General features: G+C 32.3%; 1 protein-coding gene across 4 annotated transcripts; it reads left to right on the top strand.

Moving 5' to 3' along the window:
• The first annotated feature begins 13,927 nt into the window (after positions 1–13,927).
• LOC18604778 (Remorin family protein) lies at positions 13,928–16,607 on the top strand. Of its 4 annotated transcripts, none has more exons than XM_018116951.2 (7): positions 13,928–14,399; positions 14,577–14,659; positions 14,838–14,891; positions 15,155–15,387; positions 15,574–15,784; positions 15,991–16,072; positions 16,173–16,607. In XM_018116951.2, exons 4-7 carry the CDS (start codon positions 15,198–15,200, stop codon positions 16,362–16,364), a joined length of 675 nt encoding a protein of 224 aa, XP_017972440.2. In that variant the 5' UTR covers positions 13,928–14,399; positions 14,577–14,659; positions 14,838–14,891; positions 15,155–15,197; the 3' UTR covers positions 16,365–16,607. The 4 variants fall into 4 exon arrangements, with proteins under 4 accessions (XP_017972440.2, XP_017972441.2, XP_017972438.2 ...); XM_018116952.2 differs by having other exon boundaries at positions 13,929–14,399; positions 15,146–15,387; XM_018116949.2 differs by lacking the exon at positions 14,577–14,659 and having other exon boundaries at positions 13,929–14,399.
• The last annotated feature ends 763 nt before the right edge of the window (positions 16,608–17,370 follow it).

Raw genomic sequence — 17,370 nt, 5'->3', positions numbered from 1 at the left:
GAAATTTATCATAAAAAATAACAAAGTCTTTAGCATGAAAAACCATGATTCGAAAAGGGCACACAATACGATCTCGCTTAGTTTTAGAGATGAAGTATTATGGGAGGTAGCATATGAGACCATTGTGTTGGGTTTGTGGCTCCAGTTAGAGAGCATGTACATGACAAAAACATTGACAAACCGACTTTTTTTCGAAACTTACATATTTCATTTAAAAATGAGAAATAATGAGTTCCTTGTGAGACATACAAGAAATGCACCAAATTTTAAGTTACTATAGATCAGATCTATATCAACTTAAAATCTAGACTCATAATATGCACAAAAGCAAAAGTATCCCACCTATTCCTTATACAACAGACCCTTTAACAAGAACAAGGTTCATAAGATTCCATATACAACAGACATTTCTCAATCTCTATTATGTCACCATTTACATATTCAAACAGACAAGAAAACAACAAATCACAACTCATTGGACACCAGTAGAAAAGCTAGAGCTTTATCTAAAAAATCCAATAACCTACGATCAAGTGCTGTCTCCAGAAAACAAACACATACTTGATATAAGGTACCAACATCAAACAACCAAGCTCCTTGTAATCTAGAACATCTCAAAATCATGTTTCCAAAGCACTTAGTAGATCCAGCTCCCTTTGAATTCCATTATTGGCAAGTTTGTCTGCAAGTTTGTTCCTGTTATAATTAACGCATTATTTGAGTCTAAGTTTTAATGACAAACGAGTGATCAAAATTATTTTTCAAATGTTCAAATAAGTCCAAAAAATCCTTGAAAAAGGTTTAATGAAAGAGCTAAGCACTTTAAATAGAAAACAAGCAAAAAGTCTCTTTAAATTTTAAAAAATGCATTCAGTCTATCGATAGATGTTCTTCATTTATCGATAGATTATCAATAGATATTTTTATCTATCGATTGATAAGCTCATTTATCAATAGATGAAGAAAATCTATAGATAGTTGGTTGTTTTAGCACTTGGACATTAAAGACTATGAACATTTATTGATAGATGCTGCACATCTATCGATATATAATCAACTGAGAACAATATAAAAAGACACTGACTTGAATCTATTGTGTGTCTATCAATAGACAAGCACCCGAGAACATCTCAAAAAGATCCTGACTTGCATCTATCAGTAGATGCGTGACATCTATGAATAGATAGCCACCCAAGGATACTTCAAAATGATCCCGAGTTAAATCTATCAATAGATACTTACATCTATCAATAGATGTGCGTAAATCGATAAATTGATAATTCTATAGATAGATGATAATCGTTGGAGTTTGGAACAGTGCATTGTATGACTATTTTCACATTTAATGCATCCTCAACAAATTTTAAAGCTTTAGCAACTATAAATTCAAGCTCCCAGAACATTTATGAAGGTTGGAAGACTCTGAAACACAACTCCAAAAAGAAGAATTCAACTAAAATCATTCAATACTCTTAATACTCTTTTTCTGGCATTTAAGTTTTTTATTGTATCATTTATTGAGCCTTCATTGCTTGTTCTTTTCCTCACCAAACATTGTACTTAACTTGTTACTCAGCCTTTAAAGGCATTCTAGCTACACTTACATTTCTCTCATTGTATTTACTTGAGTGGTTATACCTTAACCAATTGAAAATGTAGTTTTTGAGTAGTTATAACGTAACCAAGATAAATGGTAGAGTAGTTGTGCTTGAACCATAAAAAGGCATTGTGTTGAAAGGTTGTGCTTGATCCACAAAAAGCATTGTATTGAATTTTCTTATAAATAGTGAACTTTAAACTCCTTAGTAAATCTAAGGGAGCAAATGTAGGCAAAGAGGCCGAACTTCTATAAAAATCATTGTGTTGATTTTTCTCTCTCACTCATTCAATCATATTTGTGTTTCTAACTCTTTTTATTAGATAAAAATCAACTATCTTATTTGTTCACAAAAAGAGGATTTGACTTGAAGGAACCTCATTTACTTGAAATTGAAAAGAAATTCTTCAAAATATTTAAGACATTCTAATTCACCACCCTTTTAAAACTATATACCTTGAGCTTATTGCACTAACAATTGGTATCAAAGTTGGGGCTCAATTTTGCAGGTTTAATAACCTTAAGTGATCTAAAAGCAAAGTTCAACACTTAAGATGGAATCCACCTCAATTGTTCATGGTGAAGGACACTCAACTTAAAGATCTCCATTTTTCTCAAGTATAAACTACCCTTATTGGAAGAAAAGAGTGAAGATGTTTATTTAATCAGTAGATATTGATATCAAGAATGTTATTTTAAATGGTCTTTATGTCCCCACCAAGGAAGTAGATGGAAAAACAATTATAAAAACTAGAAAAGTGTGGGATGGTAAAGAAAATAAGATGATATAAACAAATGCATGACCTTCAATACACTTCTTTGTTCTCTAAGTGATAATGAATTCAATAGAGTATCCATGTGTGAAACTGCTAAGCAAATTTGGGATACTTTAAAAATAACCTATGAGGGAACAAACCAAATTAAAGAATCCAAAATAAGTGTGAGCTATTTAGGATGAAAGAAAGTGAGACTATAAACCAAATGTATGAGAGATTCACAAACGTAGTTATGTGACTAAAGGCCTTAGGGAAAGATTTCCCAAATGCCCAATTAGTTAAAAAGATACTTTATAGTTTTTCCAAGTCATGGAGACCAAAAGTGACAACTATAAAAGAAGCAAGAAACCTAAATGATTTTATGTTAGAAAAGCTTATAGGATCCTTACTTACTTATGAGATGACTCTAAAACATGAAAATGCTTAAGATGATGAAAAGAAGAAGGACATTAAGAAGAAAAGGATAATCTTAAAATTTAAAATTGAAGAAGATGAAAGGAACATAAAAGATGAGAGTGAAAAAGATGAGGACATGTTAGTCAAAAGGTTCAGTAAATTTGTGAGAAGAAACTATAGAGGTAGGAAACCCTCCAGAAGTAATATGCCAAAGGGAGAACATAGTAAGGATCATTTGATATGTTATGAGAGCAGAAAAAAGAGACACACTAAATATAAATGCCTAAACAAGAAGAGTGCCCTAAAGAATTTCAAAAAGAAAGCTATGGTTGCCACTTAGAGTGATATTGACAACTTTGATAATGAAGAAGATGAAGTTGCTAACCTTTGCTTCATGGCACTTGAACACACTAAGGTATGCTCTACCTCTCATGATTCTAGTTCACGTACTTTAGATCAAGACTCATATTCATTTGATGAACTACAAGATGCATATGATGATTTAGTATTTGCATTTGAAAAAAAAGACATTAAAATACAAGAACATCATATCCAAGCTTAAGGTAGACAATGAATTTTTAGTCAATACAAAAATAGAACTAGAAAACATAGTCAAAGACTTGGAAATTGAGAGATATGAGCTGAAAAAGAAAAATGAGAACTTGTATATTACACTTTCAAAATTCAACACTAGTCAACAAAAATTAAATGACATCTAGAAACACAAAGAGCATTCTTTGACAAAGAAAGAATAGGCTATAATGGTATTCAAAAGGAAACTCATTTTTAAAATTTCTTGTTAAAGGAAATGAAAAACATGACTCATTCACTAGATGTATTTATTGTTATAAAGTAAGACATTTGACTTATTCTTACCTATTGAGAACTATCACTTATAGAGGTAAGAAAATAAAAAGTGTTTGGGTTCCAAAAAAAACCAAACCTCCACATAGTAGGGTCGTAAAATTGGAGTGGGTTCCAAAAGGAATCAAAGACACTAACTCATATGGATCCAAGAAAATTTGGGTACCAAAATCAAATGTTTGAATTTTGTCTTTGTAAGAGGAGCTTAATTGCTTAAAATCAAGAGCACAAGAAAAAGGAAAATGGTATCTTGATAGTAGATGCTTTAGACACATGACCAGAACTAAGGAGTCTTTCAAGGAACTAAGGCCAAAGGAAGGAGGAAATGTAACCTTTGGTGACAAATCAAAAGGTCACATTGAAGGTATTGGTATCATTAGTAAAAATTCCTCCTATAAATTTGAAAATGTTTTATTGATAAATAGTCTTAAGCATAACTTGTTGACTATTTGTCAACTCTGTCACAAGGGTTTTAAAGTCATATTTGAATCATTGACATGTCCTGTTGTTGATATTAAAACCAATGAAACTTTCTTTGTTGGTCATGTACGGGTTAATACATATGTTGTTTTCTTATATGATTTATCTTCTAATAATGTATGTTTCATAGTTAAAAAGAACGAGGATAGTTGGTTATGACATTGAAACTTAGGACATGCTAGCATGAATACAATTTCAAAACTATTATCTCTAGATCTTGTAATAGGGCTCCTTAAACTAAACTTTGAAAATGACCAACTTTGTGATGCTTATGCTAAAGGCAAACATAAGAGAAGTTCATTTAAATCCAAAAAGGATGTAACTACCATTAGAGCCTTACAATTACTTCACATAGATATTATTGGATCAACTAGGGCCACTAGCTTAGGTGGAAAGAATTATGGTTTAGTAATCGTGGATAACTATACTAGGTTTTCTTGAATTTTCTTTCTTACTCACAAAGATGAAGCTTTAAAAATCTTCAATTTTTTTTTTTTGCAAAAAAGTTGAAAATGAGAAAGGGTCTAAAATAACAAATGTTAGGAGTGACCACGAAAAATAATTTGAGAACCTAGGTTTTGAGCAACTTTGTGATGAAAATGGATATTGGCATAACTTTCAGCTCCCAAGACTCCACAACAAAATGAAGCAGTGGAAAGAAAAAATAAGACTCAAGAAGAGATGGTTATAAACATGTTATGTGAAAACAGTTTACCAAGGTACTTTTCGGTCGAAGCTGTTAATACTTCATGCTATATTGTAAATAAGGTAATGATTAGACCAACATTGATGAAAACTCCCTATGAACTTTACAAAGGAAAGAAACCTAACATTGTTTACTTTCATCCATTTGGTTGTAAATGCTATATATTGAACAATGGAAAAGACAACCTTGGAAAATTTGGTGCTGAAAGTGATGAAAGAATATTTCTAGAATACTCTTTGATTTGTAAAGCTTATAGAGTGTTCAATAAGAGGACATTAATTGTTGAAGAATCTATTTATGTTTTATTTGATGATGTTAATCTTCCTCATAGAGAGGGAAATTATGATGATGATGTAGGTATCCTTCAAAAACAAATTGAGGAGCTTGATCTCAATATTGAAGGATCCAAAGTGAATGAAGAAGCAACACAAAAAGAAGAACAACAAATTAAACAAACTGTTGAAGAAGGTGAGCCTAGCTATCCAATGGTAAGAAAAGAGGTTGTTGAAAGTAAAATTATTGGTGATCCTAATCAAAGGGTAAGAACTAGAGCTAAAGTTCAAAATTTTTGTCAGTGTGTAGCCTTTATCTTTTAAATTGAACCAAAAAATATTGATGAAGCCTTAGATGATGATTATTGGATACTAGCTGTGCAAAAAGAATTAAACGAATTTGAAAGGTGTCAAGTATCGGAATTAGTTCAAAGGCCAAATGATTATCCAATTGTAGGTATTAAATGAGTCTTTAGGAACAAAATGGATGAAAATGGAGCCATAACTAGACACAAAGCTAGATTAGTTACCAAAGGATATAATTAAGAGGAGGAAATAGATTATGATGAAACTTATGTTCTAGTAGCTAGACTAGAGGCCATTAGAATGCCTTTAGCCTTTACATGGTACGTGACTTTCAAGCTATATCAAATGAATGTGAAAAGTACCTTTCTAAATGAACTAATAAATGAAGAAGTATATGTTGAACAACCTCATAATTTTGAGTGTCCCACTTTTCCAAATCATGTCTTTAGATTAAGAAAATCCTTGTATGGTTTAAAGTAAGCTCTTAGAGCTTGGTATGAGACTTTATCAAAATTCTTAATAAAAAATGATTTTAATAAAGGGAAGGTTAATAAAACTCTTTTCATCAAAAGCAAAGGCAAAAACATTTTAATTGTGCAAGTTTATGTTGATGATATTATTTTTAGTGCTATAATGGGCTTCTTTGTTAAGAGTTTGCTAAGACTATGCAAGGAGAATTTGAGATGAACATGATGGGTGAGCTAAATTATTTTCTTCGACTACAAATCAAACAAAAGGAAAATGACACATTCATAAGTCAAGCTAAGTATATAAAAGACATGCTTAAGAAGTTTGGTATGGACGGCACAAGAACATACCACACACTAATAAGCAATTCAACAATACTTGACAATGATGAAAAAGGTACGCTTATTGATCAAAAGCTCTATAGATCTATAATTGGTTCCTTGCTTTATCTCATTTCTAATAGACTAGACATAAGCTTTAATGTAGGTTTATGTGCTCGATTTCAATTATCTCTTAAAGAGCCTCATTGAAGTGTTGTTAAAAGAATTTTTAGGTAATTCAAAGACATCTAGTTTAGGAATATGGTATCCAAGGAGTTTCACTTTTGATTTCCATTTATATTCAGATGCCGACTTTGTTGGATGTAAAATAGATAGGAAGAGCACATTTGGTACATGTCAATTCTAAGGTAGTATGTTGATCTCTTGGTTTTTAAAGAAACAAAATAGTGTAACTCAACCCACTAAAAAAGCTGAGTATGTGGTTGTCGGGAGTTGTGCTCAAGTGCTATAGATGAAGCAACATTTAGAAGATTATGGACTAAGTATAAAAAGAATTCGTATTAAATGTGATAATATTAGTGCCACAAATCTTAAAAAGAACTCCATCCATCACTCTCGAACTAAACAAATAGAAATAAGGCATTATTTTATTAAAAACCATGTTAAAAAAGATCTATCAATAGATGGGGTTCAAAATGATACTTCAAAATGATCCTGAGTTGAATCTATCAATAGATACTTACATCTATTGATAGATGATGTGAATTTGAAAATTATTAAGGGCCATCTATCGATAGATCGATAAATCTATAGATAGATGATGACTGTTGGAGCCTGAAATAATGTTTTGAACAGCTATTTTCATAATTAATGCATCTCTAACCACCTCTAAAGCTTTAGCAACTATAAATTCAAGCTCCCACGACATTTATGAAGGTTGAAAGACTTTAAAACACAACTCCGAAAAGAAGAATTTAGCTAAAATCATTCAATACTTTGTATACTCTTCTTTTAGCATTTAAGTATTTTATTGTATCATTTGCTGAGCCTTCATTGCTTGTTCTTTTCCTTACCAAACATTGTACTTAACTTGTTACTCAACCTTTAAAAGGCATTCTAGTTACACTTACATTTCTCTTATTGTATTCGCTTAAGTGGTTATATCTTAACTAATTGAAAAGATAATTTTTAAGTGGTTATATCTTAACCAAGGTAAAAGACATAGTGGTTGTGCTTTAACCATAAAAAGATATTGTATTGAAAGGTTGTGCTTGATTCACAAAAGGCATTGTATTGAATTTTCTTCTAAATTGTGGATTTCAAATTCTTTAATAAATCTAAAGGAGTGGATGTAAGCAAGGAGGTCGAACCTTTATAAAAATCATTGTGTTGTTTTTTCTTTCTCACTCGTTCAATCATATTTGTGTTTCTAACTTTTTTTATTAGATAAAAATCAACTATCTTGTTTATTCACAAAAAAGGATTTGACTTGAAGGAATCTCATTTACTCTAAATTGAAAAGAAATTCTTCAAAATATTTAATACATTCTAATTTATACCATCTTAAAACTATATACCTTGAGCTTATTGCACTAATAGTTCCTTTTTTTGTAAATGTGATTCACTTCCCAATTCCCAACTTCCTTCTTTAGCTTTTCAAAGTGGAGAATTCAATTTCTTAATCTCCATGGAGTTTCAATTGGGTTGTTAACCCATTTGACTGCATTCTTTGAGTTACTTTCCACAATCAAATGGTGTGAGTTAACCCATTTAGAAGCAGGGAAAATAAGGAATGCCTCCTTTATAGCTTTGATCTTAGCAACATTTGAATCTTCCACTCTAATAGATTTGGAGGAGATAACTTTGACGTGCCCCTTATTGTCTCTTAATGCGCCCTTTATTCTAGTTTCCTCGAGGCATCCCTGTGTTGCCCCATTGACATTAAATTTCATCTTACTTGTGGGAGGTTTACACCAATCTTCCATATTTCTAATTCTCTTATTTTTGGTTAAAGGGTTACCATAATTCAAGAAGCCATAAGTGTCAAGAATCACTCTGTAGTCTCGAGGCCATTTTGCTTTGGCTCTTATAGCCACTCACAACTTAGTAAGCTCATACACTTGATCCTCATTCCATATGATTCCTTTAAACACCAATTCATTTCTATGTGCCCATACGGACCACAAAATAGAGTAATATGCGATTTTCGCCCTTTTCACAGTCATAGCATGTTAAGAATTGTCCATTCACACCTTCATTCCTGAGCCCATTTAGTCCAGATCTTCCATATTTCATTGCAATGCAAAGATAAATGTCTAACCGACTCATTTTCCTTATGACACAACACACATATAGCCAAATATTAAACAACAAACACCTTCTCACTAATTCTTATTTGATAGTAACTTTTTCATGGAATAGTTGCGAGTAGAAGACTTCAATTCTGAATGGAGCAAGATTGGACCAAACCACCTTTTAAATTTCATTATTATTTCCACTAATCTGCATAACTTCTTTATAAAAACTTTTAGTTGAATAAATACTTGAAGCTGTACCTTTGCATACCACTGAATCCTCCATATCATTGCAAAGATGATAGTCACGATTGACTTCTTTAACTGATGCCATTTGTGCTCTTCCCAATTGAAAAGTGCTCTTCTTAGTTAGATGTGCCAAACCCACTTGTCATCTTCCCATCTACCATAGTCGCTTAAATGCCCCTTTTTGTTTTAAGCAAGAGAAAAAGCTCTACACTCTCAAAGACCTTTGATATTTTGAATTCTATTATCATGTATTTTAAGAATATTGATATTAAAATTGAGGATGAAGATCAAGCCTTGATTTTGTCTTGTTCTTTGTTATCTTTATATGCGAATTTTGTTGATATTATGTTTTATGGTCAACATGATATTTTTCTTCAAGATGTGAAAGATGCGTTCATATATAGTGAGTTTTAAAGAAACTAATTAGAAAGGCAAGTGAAAACAGTTAAAATGATGGTCATGTTACTTAAGGTGAATTGATAGGTCATGATAGTTTGAATAGGGGTCAACCTAAGGTTAGGTATTTTCATTATCACAAGTTTGAGTATGTTAAAAGAATTTGTCCTAAACTATAAGGTACGATTAAGAATATGCGTACTGAAAATGAAGCAAATATGATAAAAAATTCTTGTGATGTTGAGTTTGTTCTTGCACTATCGCTTGATCACATTAATGATGGTTGGATTTTTGTTTCAGGTGCTATGTTTCGCATTAGCACTAGTAATGAATTTATTACCATCTATGAGAAGTGTGCTAACTTGTTGATGGGAATGACAATTCATGTTAAAGTTGTTGGTATTAGCATTGTTTATTTCAATATATTTGATGTTGCTGTGAGAGTATTGTTTGAGGTTCGACATACTCTTAAGATAAGGAGAAACCTAATTTCCTTATGTATTGTCAACTTATTGGATTTTTCATATTTTATTAAAGATTGAGTTTCCAAAGTTTGGGTAAAAGTTGGTGCTTACTCTGTGATGATAAATGGCCTCTATGTCTAGGATGAAACATGTTTTGTTAGTGTTGTTAGTACGTCATTTTTGGTTATTATAGATTTAGGGGTTACTTTATGTGAGGAGGATTTGTTGTGCAAATGTAGCTTGCATTATGGCCACCTTATTGCCATGTGACTTCTTTTTATATTATGTTAAGTAGTAGTTATTTTAATTTGTGAAGTTTTGTTAATGACAAATTGTGTTTGGTGTATTTTCGAATTTTTTGCAACTTGTATGTAATGAGTTACTACTCTATTTTTGGAACACCATTAGAGTTGTAGGACATTTGGCAATTCTTTAATTTTTTTTAATAGTATAAAGAATTGGAATATTCTATCCTCTTTTAAATGCTTCTGGTTTAGGTGAGACTGTTTGGATATACTACTCGTTGGGGTCTTTGAACACTATGTTTAGGTTGACCAATTTGATGGTATGTTGAGATAAATAGTGACTGATGACTCTATAATTAGAGTGTGGTTACACTCAAGTTGGTAATGGAAAACTTGGGTTGTGCTGAGGTGAGGAATTTTAGTTTGTGGACTTCTCATTACTGATTAGTTGTGTTAATGGATTTGTGATCGTTATGTTATACATACCACTCACTTGTTATTAGTGCACCTTGGAGTCAATTGTAGTGGAAGACCATGGTGTCATTTAGCAAGTTGAGCTTGGAGTGAGAGCTTTATTGTTGGTGCGGTTCTCTGTTGGTGGTGTGATTTTTTGTGTAACTTACTTAAGCCTAATTAGGTGGTAATGCGGGGCATATCACTCAAGCAATAGTTTAATAAGATTAAATTTTACAAATTTTGGTTATAGCGTAGTAGGTGCCATTAAGTGTTATTAATATTGTTGTTACCTTGTTTCTATCACCTTGGATGAATTTATTACAAGCTATTGTCTTGGCAAAGAGTTTGAGATTCCTTGGAAGATGCTATTGTGGGAGTTGTTGTTTGGTCATGGCTGTGCCCTTGGAGAGATTGAGACCTTGAAAGTGATTGCTAGTTGCTCCTAGGTAGCTCTTGTAATTAGTTGTTTTGTATTGCAAATACATTCTTTCTGTATGATTGGAGTGATTGATGTAGAAGTATCATGGTTTTTGTGGACTTTAATTATATTGGGATGTTGTTTGGATGATATCTTTAACATGGTATGTCTTCACTCTTTCTAGAGATGCCATTTGTTACAAGGATATACTAAAAATGATTATGGCCTTGCCTATGATGAAGGTGGAGCTAATGAAAGAGGTTTCATGGCTAAAAGGTCAAATTAGCAATCTTGGTTTGGGGTAGGGTTCCACTGTTGTCTTTTGTGGTAGCCAAAATACGATTCTCAAGTAAACTAAACATATGGATGTTAGATAACACTCCATTTGTAAGCATGTATCGCTTGGTAATGATGTAATCAATGAGGCTTTTATTGAAGAGAATTTTGCTGGCATGTTAATGGAGGTTATCCTTGCTTGCAAGTTTGAACATAACTTGGACTTGGTTAATATTCACGATATATGAGTACCACCCTATAGAAGTAGGTCCAAGGGAGGCAATGGGATGTTTGTTTCGTTGTAATGGATATTTGAAGAAATTTTAAGTCAAAGTTGAGATTTGTCAAATATGGCTTAAAATTTTCAAAACCAACCAAACAATTGGCCTCACCTTGCTTGCCTTGGCTGTTAGTAGTTAGTAAATTCTAACTGTTTATTGGTGGTGAGTATTAGGAGATGCCATCAATTGCACTGTAAAAAAGCTATCTTAGGCCTTTCTAATGTCAACTGAGAAGAAGAAAATTGATTTAGGAAATTGGGTCTTCTTTGTTCTATTGGGCAAAGAAAAAAAAGAGAGTTGAGGGATTTTGAGAGAAATAATGTCGAGTTTAAGTGATGATGAGCTTTGGGTGTGTTTTGAATTTCAAAATACTAATTTTCACCTTGTTTTGGTTATAATGGAGATTTTTCTTTGTCTCCACTCATGTACGTAGATTTTGTGTCCAATTACATAAATTTCGAGATTTTTTGTTGTTTGCTAAATTTTTATGTATTATTTCTTGTCGCATATTGAATTATTTTTTAGCAAATGTACTTGGTATTATATTGACTTGCTTGGATCAATTGTTCAACAATATGGAACTTCTAAAATACATATTACTTGCTTGGACGTCAACAGAAATTGGAACACATTGTAAAAAGTTTTCTCTACAATACAAAGAAAAAAAAAAGGTAAACCCCACTTACACCCAAAGAAAAATACAAAAACCTCCCTAAATACACCTTTGAAGTACACTTTGGGCCTTCTATGATTCTATCTCAAAATACATTATTTCCCCTTTGACCATCCAATATCAATAATCAAACCGTTGATAAAATGTTAAAATCCTAAATTACCCATATTCCTTTCCTTTACTAACTTTATTGTCTTCTAAATTCTCCTTTTTTACATTTTCTCTCCCTTTGTTACTTCTCACTAATATCAATCACCACCTCCATCTCTACTTTCATTTTTCCTTTTTTTTTTTTTTAATGCAAAGCCTAATAGTAACAAAATTTAACAAAATTACTTCTCTAATAAAATGATAAACCCAATAGATTTGAAGCACATGAGAGTAGATCTATAATTTCATCAACAATAGATGATAGATCTGACTTCAAGCAAGTTCTTATGAGATCAATTTTAAATTTAAAACGTTTTAAGGTGAAATTTATAAGATTTGATTTATTATTTTTAGTAAAATATTATAAATTTATTAAACTTTTCTAGTTGTTGTTGGAATATTCACTATATGGTGTTGGTGTCTTGGTAATAATGATTTTGGATTGTAGTCATGGCAGTGCATTAAGATCGAAGGAGGGAGAGAACAAATTGGGAGAGATAAAGGAAGAAAGGGAAGAAAAAGAAAAGAACTTTACAGTACTTGGCAAAAGAGAATGAGAAGAAGGAAAAGAACAAGGAGAAGGTAGAAAAAAAGGAAAATAATTAAAATATTATACCTAGTTTAATCAGAATATTATTACTTAACTTTTTTAGATTTTTTTCTTTTCAAAATTATGAGTTTTTTTTTGGAATTATTAATAAAATAATAAAAAATAATTTGTTTTGTTTTTTAATTTTTCCTTTTCATCACATGTCTCGTTTTTATTATTTAAGTTGGTAAACAGTGAATAAAAATATTATTATTATTATTATTTAATTAAAATAGATTATGATATTCTTTGTATATTTTTTATTTTTTTAATTATTTGAGGGTTATTATGATTTTTCATATTTATAAATAATTGTTGACTAATGGTAGTTGAATAATCAAGGGCCAACAATGTATTTTGAAATAAGAAGTGTTAAAGTGTACTTTAGCGATATATTAAAAGGGGTTTTAGCTTGTTTTACATGACATCTTATGATTTTTTTTTTCCAAATTAGCAACCGTGGATATATATATATATATTTTCAATTAACATCTTGTGAATAACCTTTGTTCTTATAAGAAGTTAAGTTGTTAATTTTTTTTAATAAAATTACAAACTATCATTAATTCAAAGTTAATCTATTTATTCACATTAAGGGTATTTTATATAATTTTATTGAGTAAAATTAATAGCTTAACTCCTTGTGGGAATAGAAGTTATCTTGAAAGTACTAATTGGGAAAAAAATATTCTCAGAATACTAATTAAGAAAAAAAATCACAAGATGTCTTGTGAAAAGAATTAAAATTGTAAGAGGCGTAGATGAAATTTAGCAAAAAAAAGAAAAATGAAACTTTGTCGTAAGTGTATCTATATTTAATAAATAGCTTTCACCCTAAGCAGCACATTGCAAAACATCAAGCGGGGGTTAAAGAGAGGTGAGAAAAACCTAAGAGAGAGGCCCATAGGCCAGCCAATGTATGAATACTCCAAGACAAGCAAAGCAAGATTCTTCAGCCAAATAACAGGCACCCTAATATCTATCCATGCAACTTCACAGCACTCAATACTCATGCATCAGTTTATCGACCTGGGCAAGGAACAGTGGTGATTTGCTTGTGCAGGTGGGCCACTAGTATCCATGATTCCACATAATTTGCCAACTGGTTCACGTGTGATTATACCCTCCCATTCAAGGAGCATAAGGCATATATAGCTGCATGAGAATGGGATTGATATTGTTGTGAGAATCCTTTTGATTGATTCCAGACTTGCATTCAAATCTTTGCTATTTTCAACAAAGAAGTAAGGTTTAAGTTTCCTTATAGACCATTTGTTGATAACTTTTCTTACCGGCATGGTTTGGAAAGAGGCTGGCTTGAAAAAAGAAATTAGTAACCTTTTTAAGCCAAAATTCCTTGCATATATTTTGTAGGATGATGCTTGTACCTGAATTTTACTTGTGAAGAGTTTCTTGTCATATATATATATAAAGATGAGATAAAGATGTCTTTAATAGAGAGAAAGGGAGTTGTAATTGAAAAAGACAAGCATTTCTACATGAGAGATTCTTTGCTTTCATCAAAAGCTGCATGGAAGTCATATCTTCCTCCTCTCCTCTTCGTGCCTGCACTGTTCAGGAATCATGGTTAAAGGCACCAGAAGACTTTTCTTAATCTCCAAGCTTCTTATTCCAATCAACAGCCCATGGTTCTTGTCTTATTTAAAGTCAAACAGTTCCCACAGGAAAAAAGGCAGGAGAATCAGACAAGAATTGGCTGCCCAGGTTCTGCATAATTGGAAATTTTGATTAAGCAAAGGAGGTATGTGCCTGTACACCTACAATTCCGATTAAAAAAATTCTTCAGTTATTAGTAATTTCGTTGTCAAATTCTGTTTCAGAATTCTTTCTTTATGGCTTTAAAATAATTTGATTAGGTATTAGCTTAAACTTGATTTCTGAAATTTAACATTTTTTTCTTTATCCTCTTTGGTTGAAGGACTTCGGTTTCAATCACAATGAAAGACATACTGGAATTCTAAAACTATGTACTGACTAAAAACCAATCACACTGGAATTCAGGTGAACCTAAAATAAAGGCTAAAACAATAATAAGCTATGAGGATCCTGTTTATCACCAATTATTAGTATGTAACAGAACATGTCCAGTAAAGATTGATGCCAAAGATTTTTGCAGAACATTGTTGTTCTGGTTGGGTATTGTCACTCTTGTTTATGGTTGTGAGGTTTGCTGGTGCAGGACGAGGAGCGCAGAGAAGTACTAGAGGAAGAACAGCAGAATCCTTAAAAGGAGGTACCAAGTTATGTATTCTACAGTGCTAGAACCTACTTATGGCACATTTTTACATATTATTGCTTAAATTAAGTCAAAACACATACCAAGTAAATATTGTACATTAATAGACCATTACAGATGAGAAAACAATGCTATAAAAAGGAAAAACTGTTGTAAAAATGAAAAACCATCTTCAAACAATGTCTAACTTGAAGGTAGAATCCGGTGTTATGATGATCATGACGCAAAGGTATAAGAATTTCAATTACTAGCTTTTGTAGACAACAAGGCACAGAGCTGGTTCCAGGGGCAGTTTTCTTGGCAATGAACGAGGAGTATGACACTGAGTTTGCTGTTGCAGTGGCGGCTGCTGCATATGCCATCAACTCACTTGAAGAAGATGAAGCACGACGTAGGATCAAGACAGAGAGATTAAGAAATGATACCACAACCAGGGTGCGAAATTCTGACAGAGTGACTAGGCGATACTCTAGCAAGGAAGTGAGAACTGTAGGTAACAACCGATACTAGACATTGCCCACTACTAGCTTTAGCAAGATCTTCGTTAAAACTAACGCAACATTCAACTCATGGAATTGTGAATCTGCTTACAGGCCAACTGATTTTAGTTTCAGTGCTCTTTAACAAGTCTTTTGAAGGAGAATAACGATGAATTCTTTTTTGTTTTAATTTTCCTCAGGTGAAACTTCCAGCAGAAAGTCAAAGGAACAGGATTATAGGAGACAAGAGAGCGCTTTAACAACTCGCAAACCAGGTCATTCATCCTCTGCTAGGCCTATGACCATGGAAGCTGGAGACCAAAGGTGGAAGGGAAATTCTTCCCAACTCAATGTTGTGGAAACCAAAGCAGATGCATGGGAGAAAGCTCAGATGGAAAAAGTTAACAGGCGGTAATCATTAATTTTCAGCACTTAAGAATCAAAGAGAACACCCTGTACAATCACTTGTTATTTGCAACAACACCATTAAGAATATTTAAAACATGAATATTCAACTATCGAATATGTAATAAAACCTTTCTTATGCTCAACAACCTCTGGATATCTAGTATAATAATAGGAAATCGTTTTTGTCATACTAATGTGCAAAAGTTCAGGTATGAGGATAAGAAAGCATCAATTCTTGCCTGGGCGAATGAAAAAAAGCTGCGAGCCAAAATTAAGATGGAGAGGAGAAAGGTTAGACTAACTTTTAGCTACTACTATTATCTGATGGAATTCACAAATGCCATAAATTAAATGCCACTTTCCAGCTGAGTCCTGATTGCCTGAACTGCAGAAAGAATTGGAGCAGAAAATAAAGAGAAACCAACAATTTTACCAGGCCAAGATAGCAAGAATTGATCATGTTGCTGGTGGAGCTAGAGCACAGGCAGATGAGCAAAGAAGAAACGAGGAATTGAAGGTTAAAGAAAAAGCAAGGAAAACTAGAGCCTCAGGACAGGACCCTGTTACATGTTTCTGCTTCTGAACCACATGAAAAATTGAAGACATTTGAATCAGGAAGAAGATCAAATCTTTAAGTCAGATAAAATGCATTTAGCAACTCAAAATGTTAATCATGGTGAGAACATGAAATGATCTACAGTATTTCTGTGTTAGCCATTCCCCTCAAATGTATATATTCTTGTGTGTACTGTACACAATGGTATATAGGTTGAACACAATAAGAAATCATATGAATGATTATAGCCTCTTGCACTTTTCTGCTAAATTTTAGGAAAGATGTGTGGTGAATCAGCTTTGTTTTATTTTTGGGAAATCAGTGACTTATGTTACACTTCCCTCTTAAAAATTTATATTCTTTTGACATTGTTGAGAATAATGCTTACATGGCCTGTGTGTTCATGTCGAGTTTTACAAAGAATACTATATTTCAAATGAAGAATAAAGGGAAATTTGAAAGAAAGAAGAAAGTGAATCAAAGAGTCATTGAATTCTCATTACATTTCAGTTTTTATACAACTATTTGAATAAAGGATTAGCTAATTGAGCTAGATCTAACCTTGAGATCCAAGAAACCACGAAAAAATAGGATCAAATTCATCTTAGTGATCCTTGACTTTTATGTACGTCTAACAACTAGTAACAGAGTCTATTGAACACTCTTGAAGATGAACAAAACAACAACAATACTTATCGTATAACAAAGAAAATTAAAGACATGGCTAAAACGAAACTAATGTGTGCATTTAAAGCCTTACAAAATATAAACTAAACTAAAACGACACAAGAAAAACCCATTTTCTAGCCCTAGAATTTGGTAAAAAGAAGAAAGACAGTGTTTTTGAATCATCTTCAATCTTCATTTTAACTGTTGCTCCCCTCCATCCTATTACTTTTCTTCTTTAACCAAACTCAGCAGCTTCCTACCAGAATACTAGATTAATGATTATTTCAACACATCCCCATAATCATTAATCGATGAATCCCTGGACAAGAACGCAGAAATTCAAATCTCTCTTTACTAAGGGCCT

Source organism: Theobroma cacao, chromosome 3, assembly GCF_053813885.1.
Source record: "Theobroma cacao isolate CCN51 chromosome 3, ASM5381388v1, whole genome shotgun sequence".
Taxonomy (NCBI): domain Eukaryota; kingdom Viridiplantae; phylum Streptophyta; class Magnoliopsida; order Malvales; family Malvaceae; genus Theobroma; species Theobroma cacao.
The sequence above is the reverse complement of the archived record's forward strand: the minus strand, read 5'-3'. Positions and strand labels throughout refer to the sequence as shown.